Source organism: Myotis yumanensis, unplaced genomic scaffold (assembly GCF_028538775.1).
Source record: "Myotis yumanensis isolate MYYU_CA2020_CCGP unplaced genomic scaffold, mMyoYum1.0.hap1 SCAF_2, whole genome shotgun sequence".
NCBI lineage: Eukaryota > Metazoa > Chordata > Mammalia > Chiroptera > Vespertilionidae > Myotis > Myotis yumanensis.
Window position 1 is genome coordinate 215,850,984 of NW_027223753.1, and position 17,671 is coordinate 215,868,654.

General features: G+C 51.5%; 1 protein-coding gene across 1 annotated transcript in view; it reads left to right on the forward strand.

Annotated features, from left to right (window-relative positions):
- The first annotated feature begins 8,186 nt into the window (after nucleotides 1–8,186).
- PAXBP1 (PAX3 and PAX7 binding protein 1) overlaps nucleotides 8,187–17,671 on the forward strand; it is a 33,929-nt gene continuing 24,444 nt past the window's right edge. The window contains exons 1-5 of the mRNA XM_070407280.1: nucleotides 8,187–8,569; nucleotides 9,904–10,032; nucleotides 14,393–14,572; nucleotides 16,774–16,995; nucleotides 17,491–17,594. Coding sequence (XP_070263381.1) covers nucleotides 8,239–8,569; nucleotides 9,904–10,032; nucleotides 14,393–14,572; nucleotides 16,774–16,995; nucleotides 17,491–17,594 — 966 coding nt within the window. The 5' untranslated portion in view covers nucleotides 8,187–8,238. The remainder of the gene's footprint in view (nucleotides 8,570–9,903; nucleotides 10,033–14,392; nucleotides 14,573–16,773; nucleotides 16,996–17,490; nucleotides 17,595–17,671) is intronic.

Genomic DNA, 17,671 nt, shown 5'->3' on the forward strand with positions numbered 1-17,671 from the left:
GTCTTGGGGCTAATGACTGTAGGTCACATTCACCATAGTTCTCTCTTAATGTAACAGAAATAACCTGAAATGTCTACATTTGCTTAATTGGTGGGGGATTTGGCCATCCGGGCTAATTAGCATGAGTCCATAATGTCAGTGTTTAAATTAGGCCACAACTAAGACCAAAGGATGAATTTTAATAGAAAAATGTAATGACCTCATTACTGACATGATACTTGAGAGATGAGTGAGATTAAAGTCCTGGGAAAGACAAGGAAGGGACGAGCAGAGAAAGGCAAGGAGGTTATAAGTGAAAAGATTAATACTAAATACATTAACTGGCATTACTTCCTGAAAAGGTGAAAAATTGGATTTTAATGGGTTTTCACTAATAAAGCATAAAGTTGAATGATGTTAGAAATTCTGGACATTTTAATGTGCTTATCTTCCATTTGGTGGCTTTAATCGTTTCGAAACCCTTTCACACGTGAGTTAAGTGGTTCTCATAAGAAGTGATTGTGGGTCAATGGGACGTAAGTCAATAGAAGAGGGACGTTAATGTGTTAGAAATCAAGCCCGAGGCCACCAGATTTCTGGACTGAAAATGTGGTTCCGGTTGCCCTGACTGGATAAAGAACAGAAAAAACCCACAGCGCATACGTGGGGGAGGAGGGAATGGTGACGTTCCCTATTTTAAAACCTGAATCTTTTAAATCTAGGTTCCGTTAATAGATAGAAAAGACAATCTTACTGAATTAGATATAGTGCCTAAACCTCACTAGAGCTGGAAAGAATTTAGACATTTTCTTTCTTTTGTTGTTAATCCTCATCCGAGGATATTTTCCTGTTGATTTTTAGGGAGAGTAGAAGAGAGGGAAAGACAGAGAGAAACATCGATGTGAGAGAAACACATCCATTGGTTGCCTCCTGCATGAGCTCTGACCAGGCCCCGGGCTGGGGAGAAGCCTGCAACCAAGGTACGTGCCCTTGACTGGATTCAAACCCAGGACCCTTTGGTCCGCAGGCTGATGCTCTATCCACTGAGCCAAACCGGCCAGGGCCATTTTCTAACCTTTTGAATGGGACCACTCAGATACTCTGGATGAAGGTACCTGCCTCTCATTACTCGAAATTACTATATTTTTGCAAGGCAAGGAGCTCTCCTCACTTCAGCCCACTGCCTCAGTACCAGTGAGCATATATGCATGGCTATCTTTAAAAAGGAATAAAGTGAGTAAAAGCTCCTCTAGTTAATAATAGTCTATATAATCTACACTAATAAAAGAGAAACATGGTAATTGGCGTATGACCGCTACCCTTCCCATTGGCTAATCAGTGAGTATATGCAAATTAACTGTCAGCCAAGATGGCGGCCGGCAGCCAGGCAGCTGGAAGCGAGCATGAGGCTTGCTTGCTGCAGACTCCAACGTTCCCCGCCTCACTTTCCGGCCTCTGAGCTACAACTCTAAGAAACTATGTACTATGTTGCAAATAAGAAGATAAACAAAACACCAGAAACCGGCTTTCAGTCAGCTGGGCTTTAGCAACATTGTATCAATGTTTTCAGCGGCGAGGCCTCAGAGCTAAAGCTGGCCCAGAATAAAAAGAAAAAAGAAAACAAGGAGCGGTTGGAAGCTTTAGTCACTCGCTTCCGGAAAACAGCCCTCAGCCCCTCACCCAGCCTGGCCAGGCACCCCAGTGGGGACCCCCACCCTGATCCAGGACACCCTTCAGGGCAAACCAGCCAGCCCCTACCCATGCACCAGGCCTCTATCCTATATAGTAAAAGGGTAATATGCCTCCCAGCACCGGGATCAGCGTGACAGGGGGCAGCGCCCAAACCCCCTGATCGCCCTGTGGCTCTGTGTGTGACAGGGGCGGGGCCACAACCTCCCTATCCACCCTGCTCTGTTCATGACAGGGGAAGGCGCCCCAACCCCCTGATCAGCCCTGCCCTGTGCCTGATAGGGGGGAGCTCCACAATCCCCTGATTGCCCTGCGACTCTGTGTTTGACAGGGTGCGGCGCACCAACCCCCTGATCAGCCCTGCTCTGTGTGTGACAGGGTGTGGCGCCCCAACCCCACCCCACCCCCACCCCCCACGGACCCTGCTCTGTGTGTGACAGGGTAGAGCCATAACCTCCCCATCGGCCCTGCCCCGAGTGTGACAGTGGTGGCGCCCCAACCCCCTGATCAGCCCTGCTCTGTGGGTGATAGAAGGTGGCGCCCCAATCCCCCTCCATGGGCCTTGCTCTGTGTGTGACAGGGTAGAGCCATAACCTCCCCATTGGCCCTGCCCTGAGAGTGACAGGATGCAGCGCCTCAACCCCCTGATCCGCCCTGCTCTGTGTGTGACAGATGGTGGTGCCCCAACTCCCCTATCGGCCCTACTCTGTGAGTGACAGGGGGGAGCTCCTCAACCCCCTGATCGACCCTGCTCTGTGTGTGACAGGGTACGGAGCCCCAACCTCCTGATCGGCCCTGCTCTGTGCGTGACAGAGGGTGGCGCCGCAACCTCCCCATCGACCCTGCCTTGAGTGTGACAGGGGGTGGTGCCCCAACCCCCCAATCGGCCCTACCCTGAGCGTGACTGAGGGTGGCATCGCAACCTCCCTATCCGCCCTGCTCTGTGCATGACGGGGCGGCTCCCCAACTCCCCAATCGGCCCTGCTCTGAGCCTGACCAGGGGCTGCACTTAGGGATTGGGCCTGCCCTCTGCCCCCCGGGAGCAGGCCTAAGCCAGCAGGTCGTTATCTCCTGAGGGGTCCCAGACTGCGAGAGGGCACAGGCCGGGCTGGGGGACCCCCCTCCCCCTGCCCCCCGAGTGCACAAATTTTTGTGCACCGGGCCTCTAGTAGTTAATAATAGTCTATACTAGTTAATAATAGTCTTATTAACTAGTAAACTTTTTTTAAACAACCATATAATTTATACAGATAATATTAACATTACTACAAAATTAAAATAACTCTTGGTTATTCTGTTAGAATTCTTTGGTCCTTGTGCTCTCAGGTTCTAAGGGAAACGAACATGAATTCCTTTAAGCCAGTGGTTCTCAACCTTCTGGCCCTTTAATACCGTTCCTCATGTTGTGACCCCCAACCATAAAATTATTTTCGTTGCTACTTCATAACTGTGATGTTGCTACTGTTATGAATCATAATGTAAATATCTGATATGCAAGATGGCCTTAGGCGACCCCTGTGAAAGGGTCGTTTGACCCCCAAAGGGGTTGCAACCCACAGGTTGAGAACCACTGCTAAGCAACACACACGCAAACAATAAAGCATTATCAGCAACAACAAAACAAAGAAGATGTGCCCGGCCAGTGTGGCTCAGGGGTTGAGTATCCACCTATGAACCAGGAGGTCACGGTTGGATTCCCGGTCGGGGCACAGGCCCGGGTTGCGGGCTCCATCCCCAGTGTGGGGCGTGCAGGAGGCGCGCAGGAGGCAGCCGATCAGTGATGATCAGTGATTCTCTCTCAACGTTGATGTTTCTCTCTCTCTCTCCCGCTCCCTTCCTCTCTGACATTAATAAAAACATATCTAAAAAAAAAAACAAGAAGAAGAAGCAATGTGCTCTGGGCTCTGGGGTCTCTGCGCAGACAGAAGCACAGTCCTGCGCCAGGAGAGCTGTGAGCAGCCCCAGAAGGCAGCCCCCACACCCTGCTCCATTCTTCTCTCCCGCTCCGCAGACTCCTTTGCTCAGCTCCTGACCTGCATTGGTAATTTACGCCTTTCCTTTGGCTCTTGAGTTCATTGCAAGTCCAGCCACAAGCAGGAACTCATTGTCTCTGTTTCAAATGCACAATCTTGGGAGAACCTGATCCGATCCGGCACCTTGTGTCAGGGGCCTGTCCTTCACCCAGTCTGAGCGGTAACCAGGCTCCCGGCCTGAGCGGTAACCAGGCTCCCGGCCTGAGCAGTAACCAGGCTCCCAGCCTTCTTCTCACTAGAGGAGGCAGTTCCCAAAGGAGAGGGCGTGGGGGGGGGGGGGGGGGGTCTGTTACTGCTTTAGAGACTAATCTGCTGAGTAATTTATAACAAATTATTGCGATCTTGTTTGGGGAACAAAGGGGTGCAAGCTGTAGAAAATGTTAACTTCTATCAACACAGGGTAGCACATCGCTCACTAATTAAACAGATATTGCTCAGCATCACTCAGTCAACGAATATTGATGGCCAGGCCCTACTGTAATTACTGTGAAAATAGCAAAGAAGCACACAAAATCTCTCCCCCACGAAGCTCGTATTTTACTTAAGTTAAAGCAGACCAACCTTCAGCAAGGCAAGGTTTACAATTCTTAACTAAATTTATTCAGCCGTTTCCCCCAGAATAGACTGGTTGAGGTAGAGCTTTAGAAATAAAATAAAAATTCTAAATCAGGGGTTCCTAGGCTATCCGATTCCACCGGCCAGATAAAAACTTTAGGTAAAATAAACAACCGGGGAAGACTCGTAGCTTTTTAGTTTGCCAAATAAGGGTGTGAAAACAAACTAACACGCTCTCATTTCACAGAAGGCAAGAGATTTTAGTGTCTCAACATGGAAAGAGAAAGACAATCGCAGAATAAAGGACTATTTTCCCCAAGTGAGGACATCTGGCTGCCCTACGCGGACAGACTGTCCTCACGCTGCTCACTTGGCAGCTCCCTGGGGGAAGTTCCCGCAGGTCAGAGACCTGCGTTTGGTAACCGCGCCCACAGCACAGTCACCGCCGATCGCTGAGCCAAACAAACAGAACTGACTGGCCTATTTTGTCTGAATTTATGGGTCAATTATTCCACGTAAAGTTGCAATTTGGTGAGAAAAAAAACTAATCAGAATTACTGCTTGGAAAGATGACTTTAAAAAAAAATACGTATGTTTTTACTGTTGGTTTTGGGTTTTTTTTGGAGAGAGGGAGGGAGAGGGATAGAGAGGTAGAAGCATTGATGGGGGAGAAACATCATCGATCTTGCACACCCCCTTCTGGGGTTCGAGCCCCACAACCCTGGCATGTGACCTGACTGGGAATGGAACCAGTGACCTTCTGGTTCAAGGGTCGATGCTCAACCATTGAGTCACATGCCAGGCAAGATGACTTAAAGAAGAATTGAACTAATTTATGATTCAAACACAATAGTGGATGGAGCCATTCTATATAAGCAATCTTTGTCTTCCCAGAATACTAAAAACACTCCAATATGGAGGAGATGGTGATGACATACTATATTCAATACACAAACCAGTCGGTTTAACACAAAGCACAGAAGAATCTCATAAAATAATTAATGTCTGATAATGTGCTGCTGACAGGCGATTGGAGCAGCCATTCGGCTTCAGGGATTTAATTTCCACAAGGTCTCTAACCGCCAGAAGGACCTGCGACTTGCTTGGGCAACAAGATGACTTTTTTTAAAAAAATATATTTTATTGATTTTTTACAGAGAGGAAGGGAGAGGGATAGAGAGTTAGAAACACTGGTGAGAGAGAAACATCAATCAGCTGCCTCCTGCACACCTCCTACTGGGGATGTGCCCGCAACCAAGGTACATGCCCTTGACGGGAATCGAACCTGGGACCTTTCAGTCCGCAGGCTGATGCTCTATCCACTGAGCCAAACCCGTTAGGGCAACAAGATAACTTTTAAGTGTTTAACTTTGCCCTTTAATTATTGACTATGGCCAAAACCTGTTTGGCTCAGTGGATAGAGCGTCGGCCTGCGGACTGAAAGGTCCCGGGTTCGATTCCGGTCAAGGGCATGTACCTGGGTTGCGGGCACATCCCCCGTGGGAGATGTGCAGGAGGCAGCTGGTCGATGTTTCTCTCCCATCGATGTTTCTAACTATCTATCTCTCTCCCTTCCTCTCTGTAAAAAATCAATAAAAATATATTTAAAAAAAAATTATTGACTATGTAGACTGTCAAAGTCATAAACACATTGGTTGCCTTTTACTATCTTGGCTCACTTTAAAATGCAAGTGCTCTCCCTCTATCCATATTAAATCAACATTGTCACAGTGGGAGATCTTTTCTGAAGTTTTAGGCCAAGATATTAACATAGTCTGCTCTGGACTTCATTATCTTTGTTACCTTTACCGGAATCACGTTACTGCTAGTCTGTTTCTTGGCTCAGGTGTCTGGAGGCTGACCAGGCACAATTTGAATCTTTTGTGATGGGAACCGGAGTTCAATTTCACCAACGAAACACTCTTGGAATCAGAACTTCAATCAATGCTGAGCAGCCAGAACATAAGAACTTAGAGTCGTCTGAATAGAATGGAAGCCATTCCCTATTAACTGGAAGGAAACGTTACAGAGGATGCTCACAGCCTAGGTCCGTGGTCGGCAAACTGTGGCTCGCGAGCCACATGCGGCTCTTTGGCCCCTTGAGTGTGGCTCTTCCTAAGCCTTAGGAGCACCCTAATTAAGTGAATAACAATGTACCTACCTATATAGTTTAAGTTTAAAAAATGTGGCTCTCAAAAGAAATTTCAATCGTTGTACTGTTGGTATTTGGCTCTGCTGACTAATGAGCTTGTCCACCCTTGGCCTAGGTCATCTTACCCGTTTTCCCAAAGTGAGTCCTGGAGGGCAGGTCTCAAAACCCATCAAAGAGAACCAAAGAGGCAGGTGTGTGACGGAAGTCCTTCGTGGGCTTGGGCTCACCCGCTTCAACTTGGAACTGAAATCTGAAGTGTTGACAGGACGGTGTAGGCAAATCGGCACTCAGAGTTGATGGTAGCAGGACACATCGGCCCAGCCTCTGCCAACAGCAACTGAGAACCAGTGAGCTGACAAACGCACACACTGGGACCCAGCGATTCCAACTCCAGTTCACCCTGCAGGTGGGACCATTTTTTTTTTTTTTGAAGCTTTTGTTGCAGCGTTATTATACCAAGACCGGAAATAACCCCAAGGTCAATTGCCGTGGGGTGGGTTACATACATTCATGTACACAGTGGGTCACTATGCAGCTGGTAGAAGAGACACTTTTTGCCCTCGCCGGATTGTTCAGTGGTTAGAACACAGGCCGGGGGACTGAAGGGTTGGGGGTTCGATTCCTGACAAGGGCATGTACCCCGGTTGCGGAGTTGCAGGCTCCATGCCCGACCCCGATGTGGGGAGGAGGGGCGCAAGCGCGGGAGGCAACCAATGGGTGTGTCTTCACATGGATGTTTCCCTCTGTCTCCCCCTCCCTCCCATTCTCTAAAAATCAATGGGAACCGATACCCTTGGGTGAGGGTAACCACGAGAGAGACACTGTTCATGTACAGACCGGAACCAATGTCCTCTGTGTTTCGTTAAACAGAAAAGTCCCTGTTCGTGCTACAGGGTGTCAGAGAGGCACCTCACGACAATATTAGCTGCGATGCGCACTGAGCATCCCGGAGGAGCAGGAGGGAACCCTAACATCGCACGGAGCGGGGGCTGGGTGCGCGCCCGGTCCCCCGTCGGGTGGGACACCTGGACAGACCCTCAGGCGGACGCGCACCGGGACGGAAAAGGCTTTGCGGCCGCGAGGCCGGCGCAGGGTCCGGTCCCTGCGCCGGCCTCGCCTCTTCGGGCTGTCGCCTCGATGACGCAGTCCGAACGGTGTCCCCACCATCGCCACCCGAGTGGGTTTTCCGGCCGCGCGTTCTGCAGCGGGCGAGCCTGGCGCGCTGCCGAGCACCGACACGCGGTGCTGTCGCCGCAATGGCGAGAAGGGGCTGATATCAGGCCGGGTGTCACCCATCACAGATGAAACCACGGTGCTCAGCGCTGATGACCATTCCACACCCACTCACAGGCCCGAGACCCACGGTGGACCCCGCGTCCCCCGTCCCCCGCGCCCGCCCCTCCTCCGGCTCCGCCCAGCCTCCGCCCTCTCCTCCGGGTGCCGCGCGCTCGGCGGGAGGTCTTCTCGCGGGACTGCCCCGCGAGAGCCCGGAAGATGCATTGCAGGCCCTTCGCCGGAGGCCGCTCTCTCCTCCGCTCTCTATGATCCTCTTTGTGACCCGTCGCATTGCACCCGTCTCAGAGTTCCGTGCCCCCCCCCATAGTCCTCCCAGCCGACAGGGGGCAGTGCAGGAGGCTGAGGTTCTCGCGAGAGGCGCAGAGTTCTCTCCGAGTGCCGGGAGCGCGAGCGCATGCGCGCTGGGGGGGTGCGCGGCCGGCGAGGGTGGACGAGACCGCGCCGGGGCTGGGAGTGCGCGTGCGCGTCGCGAGCTCGGCGCTGCCGGGGCCGCCGTGCGGGAGCGGGTGCGAGGGCGCCGTGCGGGCCGCGGGGATGTTCCGAAAGGCCCGGCGAGTGAACGTGCGCAAGCGGAACGACTCGGAGGAGGAGGAGCGAGAGCGTGATGAGGAGCAGGAGCCGCCGCCGTTGCTGCCGCCGCCGGGCACTGGCGAAGAGCCGGGCGACAGGGCCCCCGGGGGGGAGGTGCCGCTGGGCCCGGGGCCGCCGCCGCCGTCCGCGCTGATCCCGGGCCACGGAGCCGAGGCCGGGGGCTGCTTCCCGGGCGGCGCCGACCCCGGCAACGGGCTGAAGCCGCGCAAGAGGCCGCGCGAGAACAAAGAGGTGCCGCGGGCCAGCCTGCTGAGCTTCCAGGACGAGGAGGAAGGTAACCGCCGCGCGTCGGCCGGGACCCCGCATCCCCGGTGCCCGCCCCGCCCAGCCCACCCCGGTGCCCGCCCAGCCCACCCCGGTGCCCGCCCCGCGACAGAGCCCCTTCCCGCCCGACCCGCGGCACATCTTCCCCGCCCGCGGCCTTCTGCTCCGGCCGGGACGCGCTCCCGCGCCGCCACCCCCCTCTCCCGACAGCGCCGCCTCCGAGCCGTCTGCCCGTGCACCCGTCCGGGCGCTTCTCCGGGTCGCTGAGACCGGCCCCCCTGAACGTCCCCGGTGGGAGCCCAAGGCCCTGCCCCGCCTCTGCCCCGGCCGTGTGCTTCGGGGACAGCAGCGGCCGTTCCCCGGGCTGCTCGTGGTCGGTTCTCCGAGCCCCGCGGGTCACCCGCGCCCCTGGGTGCTCCGTCTGCCCGCGCATCCTCGACCCGGAAGCCGGGTTTGTAAAACCTGCCGCGATCCTGGGTCTGGGGACCGAAGCCCCGCGTTGCAGCTCCGGCTCGGAGCGGCCTTGGGCCCGTCCCTGGCATCGCCCGGCCTCAGTTTCCCCTGGAAGTAGAGGGCGCCGACCTTTGGACAATGGAGAGAGAAGGGGTCATGGTAACGGGCCGGGTCTCCCGCCCATGGGAGGGGCCCGGCTGCAGGGCGCTTAGAGTTCTGATCGCGCGGAGCCTTCAGGGTTTGGGGTGTTTGTGTGACCCCGAGAGTCCTTGGTGTGGAAGGAGGGACCGAGGCTTTTGGGGAATCTGGTTTGCATCTGGGGGTGAGGCAGGCGGCTTCCCGTCGGCCTTTCTGTCCTTGTTTATTCTGTGCGAGAGGAGGACAGCGGTCGCTGTTTCTGTTTTGAAGACGTGAGGACCGTTTGGGAGGTTTGTGGGTGACTTTAAACTCTTCAAATGGCAGAGGAGGGAGACATCACCAGCACTTATTTTTGAAAAGTGTTTTGTCAGCTTCGTCCTGAAATAACAGTGTGTCAACTGGTGGTGGGCTTGGCTCCCGGGCCGGACGGCTCTGTGAGCAGCGCCCTTGGTTTCGGATATTTTGTTTCAGCCCCGGAGGCCTTTGCCCATCCAGGGCTTTCCCGGTGGTTTTCCTCCTGAAGCAGGCGATTGGAGGAAGGTGACAGGGCATCGGAAAGTGCGGTTGACATGTTTTTTGTCTTTTAAAAAGTCTCAGGTGCACATTACTCCAGATTAGTTTATGAAGCTGACTTGGGGTGTAAGAGTGTATCTTTGAAAGAACTTGAAAAGCGCATAAGATCATGTAAAAGTTAGAAGGGAAGTGTGTGTCTAAAAATGGTTGCTACAGACTTTGTTTCATTCCTTTTTTAAGAAAATGAAGAAGTTTTCAAAGTGAAGAAATCAAGTTATAGCAAAAAGATAGTAAAATTACTTAAGAAAGAATATAAAGAAGATCTTGAAAAATCGAAGATTAAGACAGAACTCACCTCGTCAGCCGACAGTAAGTACCAAACTAGCAGGCACCTTTGGGAATGTCACGCCGGCAGCCTTCTCGTGGGACTGGGCGGGTTTGCTGCGTGTTGTGAACCCCCTGGTTAGTCGGGGTGTCTCTGTCACGGTCCTGGGTCTAAACGGGGGCGGCGGTACAATTCTCTTATGAGAGTCACAGCCCCGGGATGTTCCCACTGCACTGGCTGCCTCCTGCCCTCTCCCTACCGGTGCTCAGCCTGCGTGGGGCAGAGAGCGGCTTCGCTGTCCTGGTCCTGAGCCCACACAGGCTCCTGGGTGTGTGTGTGTTTGTAGACAGGCTTTCTGCTCCTGTGGTACCTGTGCCGGGTCTGATTCTGAGAAGGCGTAGGAGGGCCCTGCGTCTGGTGCTGACTTCACTCCACAGCCTAGCATAGGAGGCTGTGGGCTCCCAGCCTACACTGCAGACAAGGTTCCTGTTCCGTCATACTGTGCTGTGGTCTGACTTAGCTCATGTAAATGCCCTTTATTTTAAGGAATTAAAGACAGAATTACTATTTCCCAGTTTCTCAGCTATAGGCTTCATGTGAAAAAGAATACATCACTGTACCTCAAATTTGCAGTCTATTTTGGAGACTTCACTTAAATGTATAATTGGACCCACTGTTGGCGAAATGCCCAGAGAATTGTTTGAGGGTAACTACACTTGTAAGAGGCGGGAGGAGGAACGCACCATAGGTGAAGTAGGTTTGCAGCTGGGACTTTGACAATTTATCTCAACATGGAAGAGGGACGGTATGGCTGTTAGCAAAGACAGGTGACTCAGGCTGTTCTGGAAAAGAGCAGCGGCCCGGCCAGAGCAGGCGCTTGCAGGGGAAGTCGGGGTTTGGGTGAGAGGGACGTTGTTGACAGATTATGAAGGATGTTTCGTGTCTGGGGGGGTTAGAGTTGCTGTGTTCACTGGCTTGCCGAGGTGCTGACATGATAAATGCCTTTGAAACCTTAATCTGGTATCGCGTGCAGCATGGTTGGCACCAGGAGAGGTTGGAGGCCTGAAGCACTTTAAACGCAAGGGTCAGCTTTGGTCCATTACTGGTGGGTCAGGAATCTCAGTTGAGCAAGACGGGGGCTTTTCCTGTCTCGCTGGGAAATTGTGGATGAGTTTAAAATGTTAGCTGTGGTTGGAAGAGAAGAAATGGAAAGAATGCATTATTTGAGAAACATTCCAAGGGAAGAGTTGGCAGGTTTGATGTACGCTTTAGCCATTGGATTGGAAAATAGCCATGCCCAGCTGGTGTGGCTCAGTGGTAGAGCGGTGACCCATGCACCAAGAGGCCGCCGGTTAGATTCTTGGTCAGGGCACATGCCTGGGTTGCAGGCTGATCTCTGGTGGGGGACATGCAGGAGGCAGCCAATGATTGACATTTCTTATCTCTTTCTCCTTCTCCCCTCCTCTCTCTCTAAAATCAATAAAAACATGTTTTAAAAAAATAGGGAAGCCCTGGCTGATATGGCTCAATTGCTTGGAGCATTATCCCGTACCCTGAAAGGTGGTGGGTTCGATTCCTGGTCAGGTTGTGGGTGATCCTCATTTGGGGAACATACAGGAGGCAACCAATCTCTCTCTCTCTCTCTCTCTCTCTCTCTCTCTCTCTTTCTCTCTCTCTCTCTTCCCCTCCCTCCCTCCCTTCCTCTCTAAAAATCAAATTTTTTTTAAAAAGAACTGGTTCAATCTGAGCTCCATGCCAGGTGACTGAGAATAATTATGTATTACGTACAGAAATGGGGGTGGCAGGTGGGAGGAGGAGTATTTTTAGGGGAACCAATTATCTTGGAGTCGAGGAGACTGCTTCGTTTTTTCCAGCAACTGTGTATGATGAAATAATACAAGAAAGGTCAGGAAGAGAGACTGAGAAAGGGCCATGTCCTGTTGGGGTTCAAAATCTCAGTAGGTACAAGGTTTATGAAGCCACCACCTGTGACATCTGTCTCCACTCCCCGGACTCCCACCAGATGACTCGGTCGGTGTCCCCCCCGCCCCCCCCCCCCCCCAGGCGGAGTCTGGTCACACATGGTCGTCGTCCCCCTGAGCGGTGGTGCTGCGGGGCTGTCATTCCCGCTCACAATCCTCCCACCTGCCCTCCCAGACAGGCCGAGCGTGTGACCTGCAGCACAAGGGCAGCACCGACTTGAACCCTTGTGTTGTGGTTCCTAAAATGATAAGCTCACTTTTAAACTGGATTGGAGTGGAGTAGCCGGGGAACGGGTGGAGATGGAGGTTTAGGTTTGGTGCTTATTGAGATGATGAAACCACAAGGAAATGGGATTGATGCGGGCACAGCATGAAGAAAACATTCCTGAGGACCGGAGACCTCTACCTGTGAAAAGCGTACACACAGAGAGGAGATTCACGAGGAGATACAGGAATCAGAAAGGCTGAAGGAGAAAAGACGGACGTTTCCAGATGGGGATGGTCAGTTGTATGAAATAGTGCCCGTAAAGCAAGGGCCGACGAAGGGCTGTTGGCAGGGTGGCCAGTCTTTTCTGGAGGAGCCTGGCCCACCAGCCACGCTCTGCTGTTGGAGGGAGGGCGTTTTGCACGTGGCTCGGGGACACTGGACAGAGTCGCTGTGGCTGCAGCCATTTGTTTGCAGGTGGACGGGTAGGAAGGGGAGAGAGCACAGAGGCCATTGCCGGGTTGGGGCGCAGGTGGGTGAGGAAGCGGAGCACAGGCAGCAGGTCCCCGCTGCTTCCTTTGGGAGTTTGGCAGAGAGCAGAGGGCAGAAGCCGAGGGGCATTGGACCAAAGCGTGTGTCTGCCTGACGACGGAGAGGGAGCCTGCGCCAGCCCAAGTGGGGCGTTTCCTGAAGCAGCACAGGCAGTGCCACGGAGGCACAGGAGCCTAGAGCAAGGTCACCAGCACCTCTGTGAAGACGCCTGGAAGCAGAGCGTCTGACCACTGACGGTGCAGCTGTCACTGGGTGGACACCAGGTCTTGCTCCATCACAAGCAAATACCTGTGACCTGACAGAACCCGGAACCCTTACCGCCTGCCGCACCCTTACCACAGCGTGTCTGCTCCGGCTGACCCCCCGCAGTTCTGTTTTGTCTGTTAAAAGCCATTGATTTCATGTTGGCTGAGAGCTGCAGGAAATGGGTATTTTTACTACATCTAACCATGTACCTCTGATAGAGTGAATCTTAAAATCTCATAGCCTCAGAATGCACTTCAGAAGGAAGTCCATGGCGAAGGAGCTCGGATGGTAACGGGAAAATTAAAGCGCCTAAAACGGAGTGACATGCCTCTTCTCCGTGAAGTTCGGGGGCAGTGGGGGTGGGGAGTTATCCTGGGACTCTTGTCTCGGGGAGCGGATATGGTTTGAGAAGAGGAGAGGACTTTTGGAGCAATTTTTGGGAAGGGAATGTGCTGGGGAAACAACAGAGGGTATCTCATATTTGGAAAAACTTTGATTTTACTCTTTCCTTATATTCATTGTGCCTTTTATGTGCATGACCGGGTTCAAGTGCTTCAGGATGGAAAACTTTGATTTTTCTTATTTTTGCTTGAGACGGAGGAGGTGCTAGGACTATTTGGTTATAAGTAAAGTAAACACTTGGTGTAAAGTAAACAACTATAGGCTCTCAAAACCCAGTGGCAGGAGAGCAGTCATGAAACGGCCTTGGGAATGACCTGAGAACTAGAACTGGAAGAGGAGTCTCCTCTCTCCCAGGCGGCAGCAGCCGCTCTGCAGCTCCCTTCCTGGCACACGTGTCGGTCTTTGTGCCACCTGGTCTCTGGCTTGTCTCCGTGTCCCAGTTCTAGGTTCCCAGAAAGAGAGTCAGGTTATCTCTGCTTCAGTCACAAACTCCGTCTCAAATATTTAGATGTGGCTCTGAGGTCAGGGTTCCACCGTGTAAATGTGACTTTGGGGCCCGCCTTTCAGATGATGGGTGGCAGTGGTTATGAACTAAGAAGGTATCCCCAGACCATTCATCCCGGAGAGATTGGTCTGGTCCATAAACTTTGTTCTTGATAAAAGCTGCCTGGAGTGAGCTTCACGTTTAATGAAATACTGACGTAGAAAATGAAATGATGTTTCCAGGGGGTACAAACAGTGACCTCTCGGGGTTTAGAGGGAGTCGCAGTGAATTCTGATAACGTTAACTGGAGATGGGATTGAGCAGGACCTCAGATGCAGCTCTGTGTGCCCTGTATTGTTTCCATCTTCCAGGTATGTCTTGTGATTTTTCATTTTCATATATCAGTGGTTTGAGGTTTTTATAAACAATTAAAACAGTCCAAGTTTTAATGAATTGAGCCCATAATCAAATAAGTCCCTCCTTAATTTATGGATTTTTGTTTTTAAATCATTTTAATTTTTTCCAAACTGTAGATGAACCGCCTTTGGACAAAACAGGACACGTTAAGGACCCCAGCCAAGAAGACGGAGCTGCTGTGGGTGAGCACGGGGAAGACGAAATGGACATGGAGAGCGAGAAGGAAGAAGAGAAGTCCAAGGCTGGCGGCGGAGCCTTTTCAAATGCTCTGTCGTCTTTGAATGTTCTCCGTCCAGGTGTGTCCTCACCCGCCGCAAGAGCGGGCGCCGTAAAGGCCCTTAGTGAGGAAGGGTGAGCCAGGTGGTGTTTCCTACGGCGTCCTCGTGTGAAGCCGGGGTTTCCGTCTGCAAAGAAGTGGGAGAACTAGAAACTGCCAGGGTCCTTGTCAGACAGGCAGTGGTGTTGTCAAAGCAAATGTGGGGTTTCGGGGAAAGGGATAAATGGTACTGAGGCCTTTGTTGTGTGTTTCAGGTTAAGGGGTCAGCTCCTTTAGAACTGCTACTAAAGCAAAACCAGCAGCTGTTTTCTGTCCACGCTTTCATTTTGTACGTTTCTGTAGGAAATAGTTTGCAGATCTCTCTACTGTTTAATCAGCTTTTGAATAATCAAGTGCTTAGTAGCTGAATTTAAGTTATAAAAAGGTACTTAACTCATTAACATTCATAAAATTTAAAACGCTTACTCTGGGCTAGTAAAGCTGTAAAACATTATGTATAGAGATCTAGTAGCATTCTAATTGGTACAGTCCTTAAGCTATTGGCAATGATTTTAAATGTCCTTAAATGACCTTGCAATTCCATATCCAGAAGTTTATCCCAAGGAAGCAATGTCTGCATGCAGCATCGCAGTGAGCAATATTTGGAAACAATATGTAGCCAGAGAGGAATAGCTTAGTAATGAAGGTACATTTACCTGAAGGGATATTATATAGCTATTAAAATAACAATCTGACAAGTAGCAAGGCAATTGTTACTGTAGGTAAAAAGGTCAGTTAATTTAATTGTGTAATAGATTATACTTTATCTGTTAAGTTGCTGAGATATATAAAACCTAAGTGACTGTTACGACCAGTTGACCAAATGACTGGTTGCTATGATGTGCACTGACCACCAGGGGGCAGATGCTCAATGCAGGAGCTCCCCCCTGGTGGTCAGTGCACTCCCACAGCCAACCTCCTGCGGTCCCACCCCCTGATCAGCCCTGATTGGCCCTGATCACCGGCCAGGCTGAGGGACCCCACTTATGCACGAATTTGTGCACTGGGCCTCTAGTTAATTATATTTATGCAGAATAACAACATGGAGGAAAGCTTGTGGGTTTTTTGTTTGTTTGTTTGTTTTAAATATATTTGATTGATTTTTTACAGAAAGGAAGGGAGAGGGATAGAGAGTTAGAAACATCGATGAGAGAGAAACATCAATCAGCTGCCTCCTGCACACCCCCTACTGGGGATGTGCCCACAGCCAAGGTACATGCCCTTGACCAGAATCGAACCTGAGACCCTTCAGTCTGCAGGCTGACGCTCTATCCACTGAGCCAAACCAGCTAGGGCGAAAGTTTGTGTTTTTGCATGAAGAAAAACTAGGTATAGGATTATATAGTCAACTAGAGGCCCGGTGCATGGATTCATGCACATTGAAAGGAAATTAGAAGGTGGCCAGGACTGGGCAAGATGGGCTGGACACACCCTGGAGCCAACCTCCCTCAGTCTCTCCCCCGGCCGGCCGCACTTGGCGCGGCGCCAGGGCTCGAAGGATGTCTGCGGAGTGAGCGGGGTCCTTCCGGCAGGTGGGGTTCCTCGGCCTGGCCTGCAGGGGATCAGGCAGAAACCAGCAGTCCCACATCCCCTGAGGGGTCCCAGAGAGCGAGAGAGCACTCTGCAAAGTTGCTGCTGAGTGGCAACTTCTGTGTTGAGTGTTGCGCCCAGGTGGTCAGTGCGCATCGTATCTACCAGCCGGTCAGCCAGTCGCTTAGCCTTTTATATGTATAGATACGCTTACAGGTAAACTGAAAATTATTTACAAGAGAAATATACTGTGAATGAAAGAGTGTTTTTTGGGGTCATAAGGTTTGGGCACCTTTTAAATTTTTATGTTCTAGTTTATTAACAGGATTTTTATTACCTTTGTTTTACTGAAAGATAAAAAATAGTTAAAATAAAGCTGCTTTTGGTGAACCCCCCACTGCCCCACGCACACATCTTCCCATATGGCCGTTATGTTCTCATTTTCGTTTCCTTAGTGACTGAGTTTCCATTTATACTAAATTAGACGGAAGTCGGTGGGCTGCAGGCACCGTTTGGGAAGGGGTGCAGCGGCTGGCGTTAGGACATCACCACTGTGACAAGGCTATCGGTCAGGTGACTCACTCTGCATATTCTCAGGAAAATAGAAACTTCATGCCCCGACACGGTTATGATCCTACCGTCTGTCTGCAGGAGAGATCCCAGACGCGGCGTTCATACATGCCGCGAGGAAGAAGCGGCAGATGGCCCGGGAGCTGGGGGACTTCACCCCGCACGACAGCGAGCCTGGGAAAGGCCGCCTTGTTCGGGAAGATGAGAATGACGCCAGCGATGACGAAGACGATGATGAGAAACGCCGGATAGTGTTTTCTGTGAAAGAGAAGTCACAGAGACAGAAAATTGCCGAGGAAATAGGTAATTTGATTCGATTCAGGACAGTAAAGCTCATTGCCATTAAATGTGATTTGATAGTGAAAATAAAGTCAGAGTCCACATTACTTAACTTTGTTTAGTGTGAGAGGACTTTTCTTGCTGAGGTACAAGTGCCTTCCTGAGTGAGCACCTCCTGTGTGGCCGGGAGAGCACTGAGCCCTTCACACGCATAAACCGTACCCGGGGCTCAGCATTCTTGGGCAGCATTAGGGGTTCTTCCCCAGCTTAGTCGCTGCCAAGCCCACAGGTTAGGAAACCCACCCAAGGTTTTAACCGCTACCTGAATGCTGCTTCCTGCTGCCAGGGCACTGTGTGTAAGACAAGCGCAGTGCCGGAGGGGGCAGTGGGGATCATAATAGACGTGTTAGTAAGGTGGAGCCAGCACCAGCAGTTTTGCTTAATTTTTGTGAAATGTCAGAGTAGCATCTCCCCTCTCTGCTCTCTGCCATGATGCGCTTCTCTCTGCTTCCACGGCAGGCATTGAGGGGAGCGATGACGACGCGTTAGTCGCTGGGGAGCAGGACGAGGAGCTCAGCCGATGGGAGCAGGAGCAGATAAGAAAAGGAATTAACATCCCTCAGGTGAGAGAGAAAGAATTAAGCTTCAAGAGTTAAAAAGTAAATTTTAAAAAGTTAAAAAAAACTTTTTTACCTATTTT